The sequence below is a fragment of the Podarcis bocagei genome, assembly GCF_964188305.1.
Source record: "Podarcis bocagei genome assembly, chromosome: 5".
NCBI classification, from domain to species: domain Eukaryota; kingdom Metazoa; phylum Chordata; class Lepidosauria; order Squamata; family Lacertidae; genus Podarcis; species Podarcis bocagei.
This window is the reverse complement of record NC_138129.1, coordinates 3394979-3407953: the sequence shown is the minus strand read 5'-3', so window position 1 is coordinate 3407953 and position 12975 is coordinate 3394979. Positions and strand designations below refer to the sequence as shown.

The 12975-nt window shown below is 54.3% G+C and overlaps 1 protein-coding gene across 2 annotated transcripts in view; it reads right to left on the bottom strand.

The window, feature by feature from the left end:
- NOL4L (nucleolar protein 4 like) overlaps positions 1 to 5662 on the bottom strand; it is a gene marked incomplete at its 5' end in the record, with an annotated part of 135521 nt that extends 129859 nt beyond the window's left edge. For both annotated transcript variants that reach the window (XM_081196172.1, XM_081196173.1), the window contains one exon: positions 5318 to 5662. In XM_081196172.1, the coding sequence (XP_081052298.1) occupies positions 5318 to 5662 (345 nt within the window). The remainder of the gene's footprint in view (positions 1 to 5317) is intronic.
- Between the last annotated feature and the right edge of the window lie 7313 nt (positions 5663 to 12975).

Here is a 12975-nt window from a genome sequence, read left to right as displayed (position 1 = left end):
CTGACATGCAGGGAGTTTTCCAGTGCCAGACGCAGGCCTGGCCGCCTGTCCCACCTCGGCTCTCCAAAAGCACGGCACCATCTGGTGCCTCCGTCCCTCTGCCAGGAGGGGGGGGGGGGACGGTAACAGCAGACAGCAAGCAGCAGCGTCCCAATCCACCTGAAGCCGATTAGGGCCGGGCTTGGGGAGGAGGGCAAGGGGAAAGTTAGGCCCTGAGAGCCCAGGACAATCTCCTCTCTGCCCGCAAGCAAGGCCAGAGCTGTCATGAGGAGGCGAGATCTTATCCCTGCCGCCGGGATCCCTTGCACATTTTCCCGCTCCTCTGCTATCTCTTTGGACTTCAGATTTCTCCCCCTGGCAACCTGCAGACACTGAGCAGGACTTCGCAGAGGGTCTCCTCCCTGCTGAGCGAACCCGCCTGGATTCCCAAACCCTTTGTCTGCAAAAGCCAAGGACGTTTTGGGGAGCAGAGTGCTTCTCCTCCAAACACAAGCACACAACCTGCAGTGGCAACAGTGGGAATGTGCCCCCCCCACTTCCAAAAAGCCCCTGTGGTGGAGCAGGGGGTGGGAAGGAGAGGAACTGGCTGGGAAGCATTTGCCCTACTAATTGGCAGAGCTAATTGCCCCAGTTAGAAGCATCTCGGTAGCAGCGGGTTTTTTGCCCTGGCTAGCTGGCGGGGCCTCCTCTCCTCTCCCCTCCGCCCTTCACTCCCTGCTCCCCCCCCCCAGTGAGCAAAAGGCAAATGCAAAGGCTGGAGCAACAGGTCAGCGAGCGGGGCGCCCCACGGCAACCACCCAGCAAGGTCACTGAACATTTTTGGCAGAGGAGGATGGGACAGGATGTAAGGAGACGCTGCTGACCGAGGAATGCTGCCTCCGCCGCCCCCCTCCCCAGCCAGGGAGAAAGAGGCAGACGTCTTAGTCAGAAACCCAAGGCTAGGAAGAGAAGCGCAATATTGAATATACTGCAAAGGAAAGGCGTTTGCCTGCCTGCGTTTCCCCCCAGTTCCAGGCCCAGGTGGAAAAGCGGAGGCGAGAGGCGTTGCAAAAGCAGCAGCACCCACAAGCCATGGGGAGGGTGGCCCTTTTAAGGGGAGAAAAAAGGAAGGAAGGAATAGTAACGGAATTACGTAAGATCATAAGAGGAGCATGCAATATCAGGCCAAAGGGGTCCTGTCTAGCCCAGTCTCCGGTTCCCACTGTAGCCAACCGGACACCCCAAAGGAAAATAATCCACAAGAAGGTTTGGGAACAAAAGCAACTCTGCCCCCTTGCAGTTTCCACCAGCTGGTACTCAGAGGGCAGGGCACAGCCATCCATGGCCCTCTGCTCCACGCATTTCTCGAATGTTGGCTTTGTCAATCTACAGTACCTCCTCTCCAAACACGGACACGCAAAGGGTGTTATCATAAAGGATAAACGCACTGCCTCCCAGGACTGTCTTGTGCAGGTCCCATGAAGTCCAGGCAGGGAAATGGCCATAGGGTTGGGAGGGCAGAAAACAGCCTCTGGACCGCTTCATGCTTTGGGGGACAGGGGCCAGAGGTGGGGGGCTGGAGTTTGGGGGGCATTAAAGGTGCTGGAGTTGGAGGGGGCAGATCCAGCCCTTAGGCCACAACTGGGACATCCTCCTATGCAAGCCTCCTCTGGAATAAACAGTGTCTATGCCAAGAACCCTACTTTTCATCCCTTTGGGGTTGTGCAGGAGAATGCAGGAACTATGCGCCCCCCCGCCAGTGTTTAAGAGGGAGGAACGGTGTTAGAAACTCAGGTATATAAGCTAATCGCCAAATGGCACCTTTAAACCTAGGCTCCGGTGGCCACAACAGAACATCTAGGCACTATTTCCCCCCTTGCAATGAACATTATTATTATTATTATTATTATTATTATTATTATTATTATTATTATTATTATGCATTTCAGTTCTACACCACTTTACAGCTTAAAGAATAAAAATCTCAAAGCGGTTCACAACACATTAGCACATAAAACAAAACAACCCAGAATAAAATAAATTCAAGCTTCAAGGAGAATATTTTCGTTCCTTCTCTAAGTGACAGTTTGCTTTCCCCATATTTATTTACCTACTTAATTCACAGAGCTGCCCTATAGCAGACGTACTCCGGGAAGCCAGTGGGGTGTAGTGTGAGGCCTGTGGGCACAGGGTGGTATGCAAATTTAATAAAATAAAGAAGTGGTTCAAGTGTTGGACTAGGACCTGGAAGATCAGAGTTCAAATCCCCATTTAAGTTATGAAGCTCACTGGGTGACCTTGGGTCGTAGCCTCTTAACCTGCCTCGCAAGGTTGTTGTAGGGGTTAACTGAGGAGCGGGGGTGAACCATGTACTTCTTGGAGGAAAAGGTGGACTATAATTGCAATACATAACCTCTTCTGCTTTACCTGCTGCAGAAAGCTGTAGGGCCCAGGTAAATGGAGAGTTCATCTGCCAACCATCCAGAGACTTCCCCATGGTAGCAATTGGACCCTTGCCAGTTGCCAAAAGTGCCTGGCTAATTTCTAACACTGGGGAGGATGATGGAGGGGGGGCACTCCTTGACTTTCCCTACTCATGCCCTGGTCTGTCCCAGGACAGTCCCATCAGGCAAGAGATGGCACTTCCTCTGCGCATGCAAACTATTTTATAATTGCATGCAAAAAAATAGCTACAGGTCCACTGACTAAGGTAAAGGCTAAACCAAAAGCAAACAAAAAGAGACACACAAATATTGGGAGAGGGGGAGTTGGGAGCCATGTGGCCAGCAGAAAAACTGGCCAGGTGGGTTTGAGGCAGATGGCAGAGGGGCTGGAGCCATTTTGGGCTCCCTTCTTCCCCAGCAGCCATCAGTTCCACTGCCGGCAGGTGCTGCGATCTCTGGGGACTGAACTGGGGCTTGCTGGGTCCCTCCCCTGAACCTCACGAGGCCAAGGTGTGGCTTGTTGATTTGGAGAAGCCATGGGGTGTGCAGTGGGTCCCGCAGGAAAGGGAAGCAAGTGTTGGGCCCAGAGGCTCACCACACACACACACACACACACAGAGGATTTCCCTGGCTTCTGCTTGTTACTGTGCAAGGCAGACTCTGGGGGGCCCAGGGTGTCCCAAACCACACAGCGACTGGTTAAGGGTGTGTGTGTGTGTGTGTGAGAGAGAGAGAACTCACAACACAAAAGCTCTGGGGAAGGAGGCAGCCCAGGCCCCGTGGGGCGCCCCCAAACAAGCACATCATTTGAGAAAAGCAGGATGCACAAGGCAGAAAAGAGAAGCTGGGTTTCTGGTACTTTCAGTGGGTGTTGGAAACATTCGAGTCAGAATACCTCTCCAAATTTAGCTCCGGCACTAAAATCCACTAAAAATTGCTCTCTGCCTAAAGGGGGGCAAGGGGAAAGAGAATGGCCGTCCTCCTCCCCCCATAACCAGGGAGGCCAGATGGGAGGCAAGCCGTGCCCCATTTCACACAGATGGGCTGCCCTCATGGCATCCTCCCCCCAGCCTGGAAAAGAAAAACCCCTCCTGTGCCCTCCTGATGGCAGCAGCAAGCCTGCGAGGAGCAGCGCTGGAGAAGGAAGGAGGGGGAAATATTAAATAAATAAGTAATCCCTCCTCCTCCTCCTCTGCTAGACACTTTTCTTCCCCGTGGAGAATATTCTCCCTGCCAGCCCTTGAGCTCAGCAGCAGCAGCAGCAGAGCTAAGCTGGTGCCTCCTTGCTTGGGGAGGGGAGGGGGGCAGGCAGGCGCGCACACAGAAGTCCACTTTTCCAGCAAGGCCACCTCCGAGCAATTGTCTGCCAGGCGCCCAATCTCCTGGGCAGATGGTGCAAGGGACGGGCTGGCTCGCCGGGGCGGGGTGGGGGGGGGGGAGAGACGCGAGCTGGAGAGAGAGAGAGAGCTGGGGGGGGAGCGAGAAAGAGAGCGCGCGCCCCCTCTATTTCCCAGCGTGCCCAAGCCCACCCTGGCACAGCCAGCTGAGCAGGGGGAGGGAGGATGGAGGGATGGATGGATGCGGACGGGCCGGGGGCGGCCCAGGGAGGGGACGGGCGCCAATGTCCAAATGCACGAGGCAGCTACTGGCTGCCCCGCCCCGTCCGCGCACCCCGGCGGAAAGTTTAAATTGGGGGGTGCGATTTGGAGGGGGGGGTTGGAGAAAGCGCCCCGGCCTTCGCCAAGGGAACAATGCGGGCTCTGGGCGGGAGCGGCAGGGGGGCGGCTCGGCTGGCTGGCTGCGCCTTCCCGGGCCAGCAGCCTGCTGGGACGGAGGCGAGGCCGAGGGGGTGTGCGGAGGCCGGGCGGGCGGGCGGCGCGGCGTCCTGGGCCCGCCGGACAGGCGCGGAACAATGAGGGCGCCTCGGCGGGACAGGCGGCAAGCGGCGGAGACCCCCGAGCGCAACGCAACCTGCCCGGCGCAGCCCCGGCCGCCCCCTCCCCTCGGGGGGCAAAGGGGGAGGGGAGGGGAAGGCTGGCTCCCCCCACTCCCTCTCCTCCTCCCCGGGACAAGGCAGTCGAGGGGGAGCAGGTGGAGGGGCGCCCGGCCGGGAGGGGGCCAGCGGGGAAGGCGCTGGCTGGGGGTCCCTTCTCCGCGCGCGCGCCTGCCCGGGGGAGGGGGCGATTTGGCCCCCAATCCGTTGGCACGAGGAAGGCGGTGGAGGTGGTGGGAGGGGGGGTTGAAGCTGCAGCTGGCTGGGCCGGGAGGGGCGCGGGGAGAGAGGCTGCCCCGCGCAAAGGCGACCCCGCTCCCCGCCCCGCTCCGGCGCCTGCTGAGCTCGAGGAAGTGGGACATTTGGAGGAGGCGGGAGGGGGTGGAAGGAGGAGGCGGGGCACCTCCCCCTCCCCAGCGTCTCCGCTCTCCCCCCCCCAAAAAAAATGACCTCCCGGGGCGGGGAGGGAGGGAGAGAGAGGGGGGGGAGGTCTTGGCAGCAGGGACTGTCCCGACCCCGTGGAGAAAAGCGCTGGAGATGCGAGAGCGCAGCCATGCCGCCGCCGCCCCCACTTTGCTCCCACCCCCAAATGACCTCCTGCTGTGCCAAGGGAGAGGGGAGGGCAGCGGGAGGGGGCGCGGCTGGAGGCGCGGGCATCTGTCTGGCTCCGGCGCGCCCTCCTGGCCATGCGGCACGGGACAGGGTGCGACGGGACGGGACGGGACAGGGCAGGGGGGGTGGCGGGATAGGCTGGGCCGGGGCACCAACACACCCTCTTTCCCACACACCCTCCGGGGCATTGCGGTGCCGACCCCCCCCCCCATGGCACCCACCCACCCACCCGGGGAAACACAGACACGGCACATGGACGGACGCACAGACAGGCTTGGGGCGCACTAACCGTTCCCGTCTTCACCGGCACATAGACCACCACTTGACCCATCTTCGCCGCCGCGGCCGGCGGCTCCCGAGCGCCGTTGCCCAGGCGGAAGCCCTTGGAGCGCACCCAGAACTGGAACTTGCCTTTCTCTCCTCCGCCGCCGCCGCCCGCGCCGGCTCCCCCCTGCAGCACCTCGGCGATGCGCTGGTACTTGCTCCGGGTCACCGTCTTGGTCTTGGCCGAGTCGCCGTAGGTGCGCAGGCACCAGTCCCGGAACTGCCGGCCCAGCTCGCTGTCCCCGGGGCGGCTGCCGCCGCTGGCCGAGCGCAGCAGGAGCGGCGGCGGCGGCTGGGTCGGCTTCGGCATCGCGGCGGCGGAGCAGCCCCTGTCCCGGGCGGAGAGCGCGAGCGAGCGCCGAGCGCGGCGCCCTGCCTGGCGTGGCGTGGCCAAGGCGAGCGCGGAAGGAGGAGCCCCGAGGGCGGGCGGGCGGGTGAGGCCGGCGACGCGGCGGCGGGCGGGCGGGACGGACGGGGGCGGGCGGGACAGCGGCGGCGCTGGCAAGGCACCGGCGAGCTGGGGCGGCAGCAGGCGCTGGTGTGGCGCGGGCACCAGCTCGCCTGGCAGGCGGCGTCGGTGTCGGCGGCTGGGGCTGGGTCTGGCCGCTCCTTCCTCCTTGCCCCCGCCCGCTGGCTCCTCCGCCCCCTCGCCGCGGGATCCCACCTGTTAGAGCCGCCGCCTCGGCTCGTCCTCGCCCGGGGCGCCGCGCGCAACGACGGGCTGCCGCCGCCGGCGCTGCTGCTGCTGCTGCTTCTGCTGGCCGGCGAGGGACGGGGCGGGGCGCGCCGGCGGGCCAAGGACGCGATGCGGAGCCGGGGCAAGGACGGCGCGGCTGGCCGGCGACGAGGCGGCCGGGGAAGGAGGCAGGCGGGCGGCGAGGGAGGGAGGGAGGGGCGCCCCGGGGGCAGCCAGGCGGCCACAGGGGGCGCTCCGGGCCTGGCGAGCCGGGAGGAGGGCGCCCGGGAAAGAGCCGGACACGCTGCCAAGCGGGCCCGCCCGGGCGCGCAGCTGGGCGGCGGGGAGGCGGACCCGGACGAGCCGGCAGACGCCGCCCCGAGGGCGCTGCTGGGTCGCAGGCAGGTGCGCCGCTTTCCCGGCCGAGGTTAGAGACCTGCGGCAGCTTCGCGCTGACCTCATTGGCGACCGGTGCCGACGAGCATGTGCAGAATGCCCTCGCCGCTGACTAGGAGGCAGGGGGCGTGGCGTCGCCCCAGCACGTGGGAAAGGAGAAAAGAGGGGTGTCTGAGCATGTGCAGAGTGGGGAGAGAGGGAAAGGGTTAGGGGCCCACTTCTCAACGCGTGACGGATTAAAAGACACAGTGCCCTTGAATTTGTGCAGAACGCCGCTCAACATTGATTTTGGGATTGTGAATACGGTACTTTGGTTGCGGTGCGATCCTGTGCATAATTACCAGGGAGCAAGCCCGGTTGAAAACCATGTGGTTTTTTTCATCATCACCTTGTCAGTGGCTCTCCAATTAGATTTACTGAATTTCCACGCCACTTTTCATTCAAATGAGTCTCAAACGGGCTTACAAACAATAAATAGCAATACCAGAACATACATGATTTTTTGATTCTAAATTCAGCATAAATAATAAAAAGTAACTAACAAATCAATAAAGCAATTACAATATATAAAAAACCATTAATAAAACAGCAATAAAAATAAGCTAAATGTCACAGTCACAGCAAAACTCATATGATTAACAAATCAATGCAGCATTTATAATCTATAAAACAACATTAATAACGTTAACAAAATAATCACTTTAAAGTATAAAGCTAAGGGTTGTTAAGTTCATACACACACTCTGTGCATGTGCAGAGTACATTTTCCTCACTAGTGAATTTGGAATTGGAGGGTTGGGGAAACAGAGCAAGGACATAAAGGGTTGTGAGGTGCTTTACTGCTCACTTCTATTATTAGTATTATTATTATTAATTAATAAAATGTGTATAACCCCAACAGCCAGTGTGGTGTAGTGGTTAAGAGTGGTGGACTCGTAATCTGGTGAACCGGGTTCGCTTCCCCGTTCCTCCCCATGCAGCTGCTGGGTGACCTTGCGCTGGTCACACTTCTCTGAAGTCTCTCGGCCCCACTCACCACACAGAGTGTTTGTTGTGGGGGAGGAAGGGAAAGGAGATTGTTAGCCGCTTTGAGACTCCTTAGGGTAGTGATAAAGCGGGATATCAAATCCAAACTCTTCTTCTTCTTCCTATACCTGCAGATCTCAAGGCTATTCTCAATACTTCTGGAACTGAACAGCTGTGACCCACTGGAGGAGCTACGGCTTTCGGTCTGCAACCCCTCCCTTCCTCCAAGATAATAATGGCCACTGCTAAATGGTTTAGTAAACTGGCCAAAGGCCTTTCCTCCACCCACCTCTTCTCCATTTAACTTCCCTTTCCAAGCAGGCAGACAGATACATCACTGTCCTGTGGCCAGCCCTGCAGTAGGAAATTGCCTGGAGGCCAGGCCAGGCTCCGAGAGAGTATTCTGGGCCCCAAGGCAAACCAGGCCCCCCATACCCAGCCCCACAAGGCAAATGATGGAGATATGGACTGCCCTTCAAAAAGCACCACTCCCTATGCTCTACTATTCCCATTCAGCGGGTTTCCCCACTTCTCCTACACCTCCCTTTCAACTTTCTCTGGGTGTAGCGGGCTCATTTCAAAGTTTGCAATCCTCTGCACACGCCTTTGAAAACAATAGGGAAGACATGTACAGGATCGCACTGCTCAAGTGCAAATCCTCTCCCCCCAGGTCTAGAAATTTAAAGAGGACCCCCACCCCCTCTTAAAATCAGTCCTCTTAAAATGAGTTTCATTTCCCCTTAAAAATCCAACAGATGTGTAAGCGATGGAAGTCAATCAATGAAATGTTATTATTATTTTCATATTGAGATATTTGTAGAATAAATTTGGAAGAAATTCTTCCAACTTCTCTCTTTTCTCCTTCTTCTTTTCTCTTTTCTTCTTTTCTCTTTTGTTCCTTTTTCATGTATATGTGCTTATTTGAAGTGTATATGTGTGTATGTATTTGCAGTGTTTGGTTATATTTTGTAACAATTATGTTAAATAAAAAATAAAAATCCAACAGATGTGTTCTTATCATGGGCAAACTGTCTTGAGCAGCAGGGAATGCGGAGCATTTCAAATGGCAAGATCTGAGTTGGACCTTCCCAGTTTATGTATTGCATTTCTATATAAATTAATAAACAATAATAATAATACCACCTTAAGTTCCAGGGAGGTCAAGGCAGCAGGCGCGGTTCTTCCCCCTCCTCATTTAATCCCCACGGCACTTAAGCAGGAAGAACCAGCTGCACAAATATAAGATGGGCGACACGTGGCTTTGCCAGTAGTACATGTGAAAAGGATCTAGAGGGCTTAGTAGACCACAAGCTTAACATGAGTCAGCAGTGTGATGCAGCAGCAAAAAATGCTAATGCTATTCTAGGTTGTATCAGCAGAAATAAAGTGTCCCGACCAAGGGAAGTCCTATAGTCCCACTTTGTTCTGCCTTGGTCAGACCACACATTGAATATTCTGTCCAGTTCTGGGCACCACAATTTAAGAAGGATGTTGACAACCTGGACTCCTGCAATGCAGGAATCTCAGCTCAAGCATCCATGACAGATGACTATCCAACCTCTGCTTAAAAACCTCCAAGGAAGGAGTATGTTCATTTAGGGAGAGCCAGTGTGGTGTCGTGGTTAAGAGCGGTAGTCTCAATCTGGTGAACCGGGTTCGCGTCTCCGCTCCTCCACCTGCAGCTGCTGGGTGACCTTGGGCCAGTCACATTTCTCTGAAGTCTCTCAGCCCCACTCACCTCACAGCGTGTTTCTTGTGGGGGAGGAAGGGAAAGGATAATGTTAGCCGCTTTGAGACTCCTTCGGGTAGTGAGAAAGCGGGATATCAAATCCAAACTCTTCTTAGTATGTTTCCTAATGTTAGGTGCTTTATAATTATTATCCCACTTTGTTCCCATAATATACTTCTCTCTGTCTTACATACCCAATTCACTACCATGGTACCTCTGGTTGCGAACGGGATCTGTTCCAGAGGTCCGTTAGCAACATGAAAAGCCCGCAACCTGAAGCGCTGTATCTGCTCAGGTGTGCAATTTGGCGCTTGTGAGCATGTGTGAAGCACAATTTAGCACTTCTGTGCATGCGCGAGCGGCAAAACCCAGAAGTAACCCTTTCTGGGACTTCCGGGTTGCCGCGGAACGCAACCTGAAAAAACGTAACATGAAGCAAACGTAACATGAGGTATGACTGTACAGCCACAGCACAGCAGACGCTGTAACTCTCCAGAGGTTTGCCTTTAGCCCCAAAGGCTCCCTCCTCCATGGTCTCCAGCCATGGTCTCCTTCCAACAACCCAGTGAAAGATTAGACCTGCTGTATCACTCATGCAGTCTCTGTGTGTTTACTGAGACGTTTAAACAATGAGTAATTTTAATTCCATTCTTTGGTCAAAACCACTTAGAATTATATAACCCTTGAAGTTTATCACACCTCGTTTTCGCTTTCCTTATGGGGAATTTCATCCAGAATTCTGCAAAGGGGCCTTAACTGCTTTCCGTGGAGGCATTCCTGCGTTGTAGAGGGTTGGACTAGTTCTACGATTCTATCATTCTATGACTTATAAACAAACGTGGGCATTTAATATGAGCTTTGTAGGAGCCGAGATGCTGCTTGGACGCTTCCATGGGGACCAAGAAGGGGTTGTGCATTTCTGCTGTGAAGCTGAACTCTTAATGGGGCGAGGCTCTCATTTCGGGATCTAATCGCCACCTGGATTTTTAAAAATGCTACAGATTTTGTCACAGGAAGGAGCTTTGCTTTGCTTCCCCCGGTAAAGCCAAGGCTGCTTATTTCCACAGTGATGTCAGCAGGAGGCGTCATACAGTTCCTTTTAGTGACAAATATCTTAATTGTGACAGATTGCTTTCTTTTGAGTCTGGCAGCCTTGATGTTCACCAAGAACCCTTGTCCCTTGTTTCCTTTCCCTTCTTAACTATTTGCATGTGTAAATGTCTCCTGGAAGGATCTTCCCAGGCTAAGCAGTCGCCCTCTGAGTCCCTCAAGGAGTCAGATCTCTGGCTCACTATGAACTTGTCTTGCCTTTCTTTAATGCACACGCCCTCCAACATTTGTCTGATGAAAATAGGGACGTCCCATTCCATAATGATAATTTTACTATTTATACCCCACACATCTCGCTGGGTTGCCCCAGCCCCTCTGGGCAGCTTCCAACATATATAAAAACATAATTAAACATTTTAAAAAAACCTCTTCCCTATACAGGATTGCCTTCAGATAACTCCATAGCCTCCAACATTTCTTCAGTGAAAACACGGACATCCTAAGAAAAAGTGAGACATTCTGGGAGCGGATCAGAAACCGGGACGGCTTCTCTAAATCAGGGATGTCCCTGGGAAATAGGGTCTGCATACACGTGAATACAACCAAGAAGAAGAAGAGGAGGAGTTTGGATTTGATATCCCGCTTTATCACTACCCGAAGGAGTCTCAAAGCGGCTAACAATCTCCTTTCCCTTCCTCCCCCACAACAAACACTCTGTGAGGTGAGTGGGGCTGAGAGACTTCAGAGAAGTGTGACTGGCCCCAGGTCACCCAGCAGCTGCATGTGGAGGAGCGGGGAATCGAACCCGGTTCCCCAGATTACGAGTCTACTGCTCTTAACCACTACTCCACACTGGCTCCCCAAGGAATTGTGTCATGCTTGGCCTAAAATTTCACCCAATAGCAATGGTTGAATACAGATCACACGACAAAACACCCTCTTGGCTTTCAAAACTGCAGGCCAGGCATTTGCAAAGTCAGTGAGTAGAGATTTGTTTGACAGCGGAATCATCTCCCTCAGGAAGTGGAGGGCTCTCTCCTTCATTTGAAATTTTCAAGCAGAGGTTGGGTGGCTACGTGTCATGGATGCTTAAGTTGAGATTCTTGCATTGTGGAGGGTTGGACTAGATGACCCTCGGGTCCCTTCTGACTCTGAACTTCTGTGATTCTGTCTTCTCCAATGTTTAGTGGGGTGCGAAGACTGGGGCTCAGACATGCATCCTTGGAAGATTAGGTGTGTTATAAGTTAGGTATGTTATAAGCTAGTCTCCATTTTCATGTGTGAATTGCAAACAAATTGCCCAAGCAAACAGAGAAATGCAAATCCTCATGATGAAACCATCAAGTTCTGTCTCAGGCAGGCAAAAGGGTCATGCTGTGTTACTGTTCATTGATAGGAAAGATCCAAGTTTGGCTTGCTGGCTCTTAAATGCTGCTATTCAGGGTTTTGACCTCAGATGAGAAAGATTCTGGAAAGCAGCTGTGTTGGTTTGCTGAAGCAAAAAATAATCAGCCGAATTTGTGAGGTGCCTCGAAGACAAACACAGCATCGTTCAGAATTTGTGTACTCTTTCATCAGAATGTCCACCTGCGTGAGATTGTCATGTAGGCCAGTCTTCACCAATTTAGTGCTCTCCAGATGTTGAGCACTACAATTCCCAGAAGCCCCTGTTAGCATGTCCTCTGAAGGGCATGAGTATTGGCCCTCGGATCAGAGGGATGGAAACTGATCTTGGGCTCAGTCCACCAGTTAGAAATTGTGGGCCACTGGGAGCAAATGGCTATGAAGATGGTATCGTTTGTAGCAGCAAACTCTTTAAAATGATGTCACGTGGAATGATGAAACATGGACCGAACAAAGCTTTACAGAATACCGTAAAAGTCTTAAAATAGCTATGCACGAAATGATCGCTGGGCACCCTTCTCTTCTGATGCTTCCCAGAACTACTTTGCTCCCTGCACGCATTTGCAAGGCACTTGGGTTCCTACTGTCAGTGTGGTGTAGTGGTTAAGAGCTGTAGACTCGCAATCTGGTGAACCGGGTTCGCTTCCCCGCTCCTCCACCTGCAGCTGCTGGGTGACCTTGGGCCAGTCACACTTCTCTGAAGTCTCTCAGCCCCACTCACCTCACAGAGTGTTTGTTGTGGGGGAGGAAGGGAAAGGAGAATGTTAGCCGCTTTGAGACTCCTTTAGGTAGTGAGAAAGCGGGATATCAAATCCAAACTCTTCTTCTTCTTCATTAGTGGAAAGCGAAGAAAGGAAAACATAGTTACCTGTTAGGGAACTGACATCGGAGCCAGAGGCGGAGGGAAGGCTCCCAAGTGATGCTGGAGAGGGACCCAGCAGGGAGAGAGGCAGCTCATCAGCTGGGGAAGGAAATCAGTGCAACACCAGGGATAAAGGGGGGCAGATGGGGGAATCGGCGAGAGGGCTCCAGGACTCTTCGCTGGACACCAGCGGGGAGAGCACGGGTCCTCCGCTACCCACACCCTCCCTGCGCAGAAGACTTCCGCGCAGGGAGAGTAGGAGGAGACTTGGCGTCAAACAGCTTTTATGCTGGAAAAGGTTTAAGAAACGCCCACTGACGGATTCTGCTAGCGACTGAGGCAGCCACGAAGTGAAGGGCTGTCCAGACAGAAAAGGTTTAACAAGGCAACTTAGCCAGGAGTGGTGGCAACTTACGCACGAGCAACCCCTATATTCATCACATTACCCAAAAGTAAGGTTGCCAACTTTTTTTTTTACTC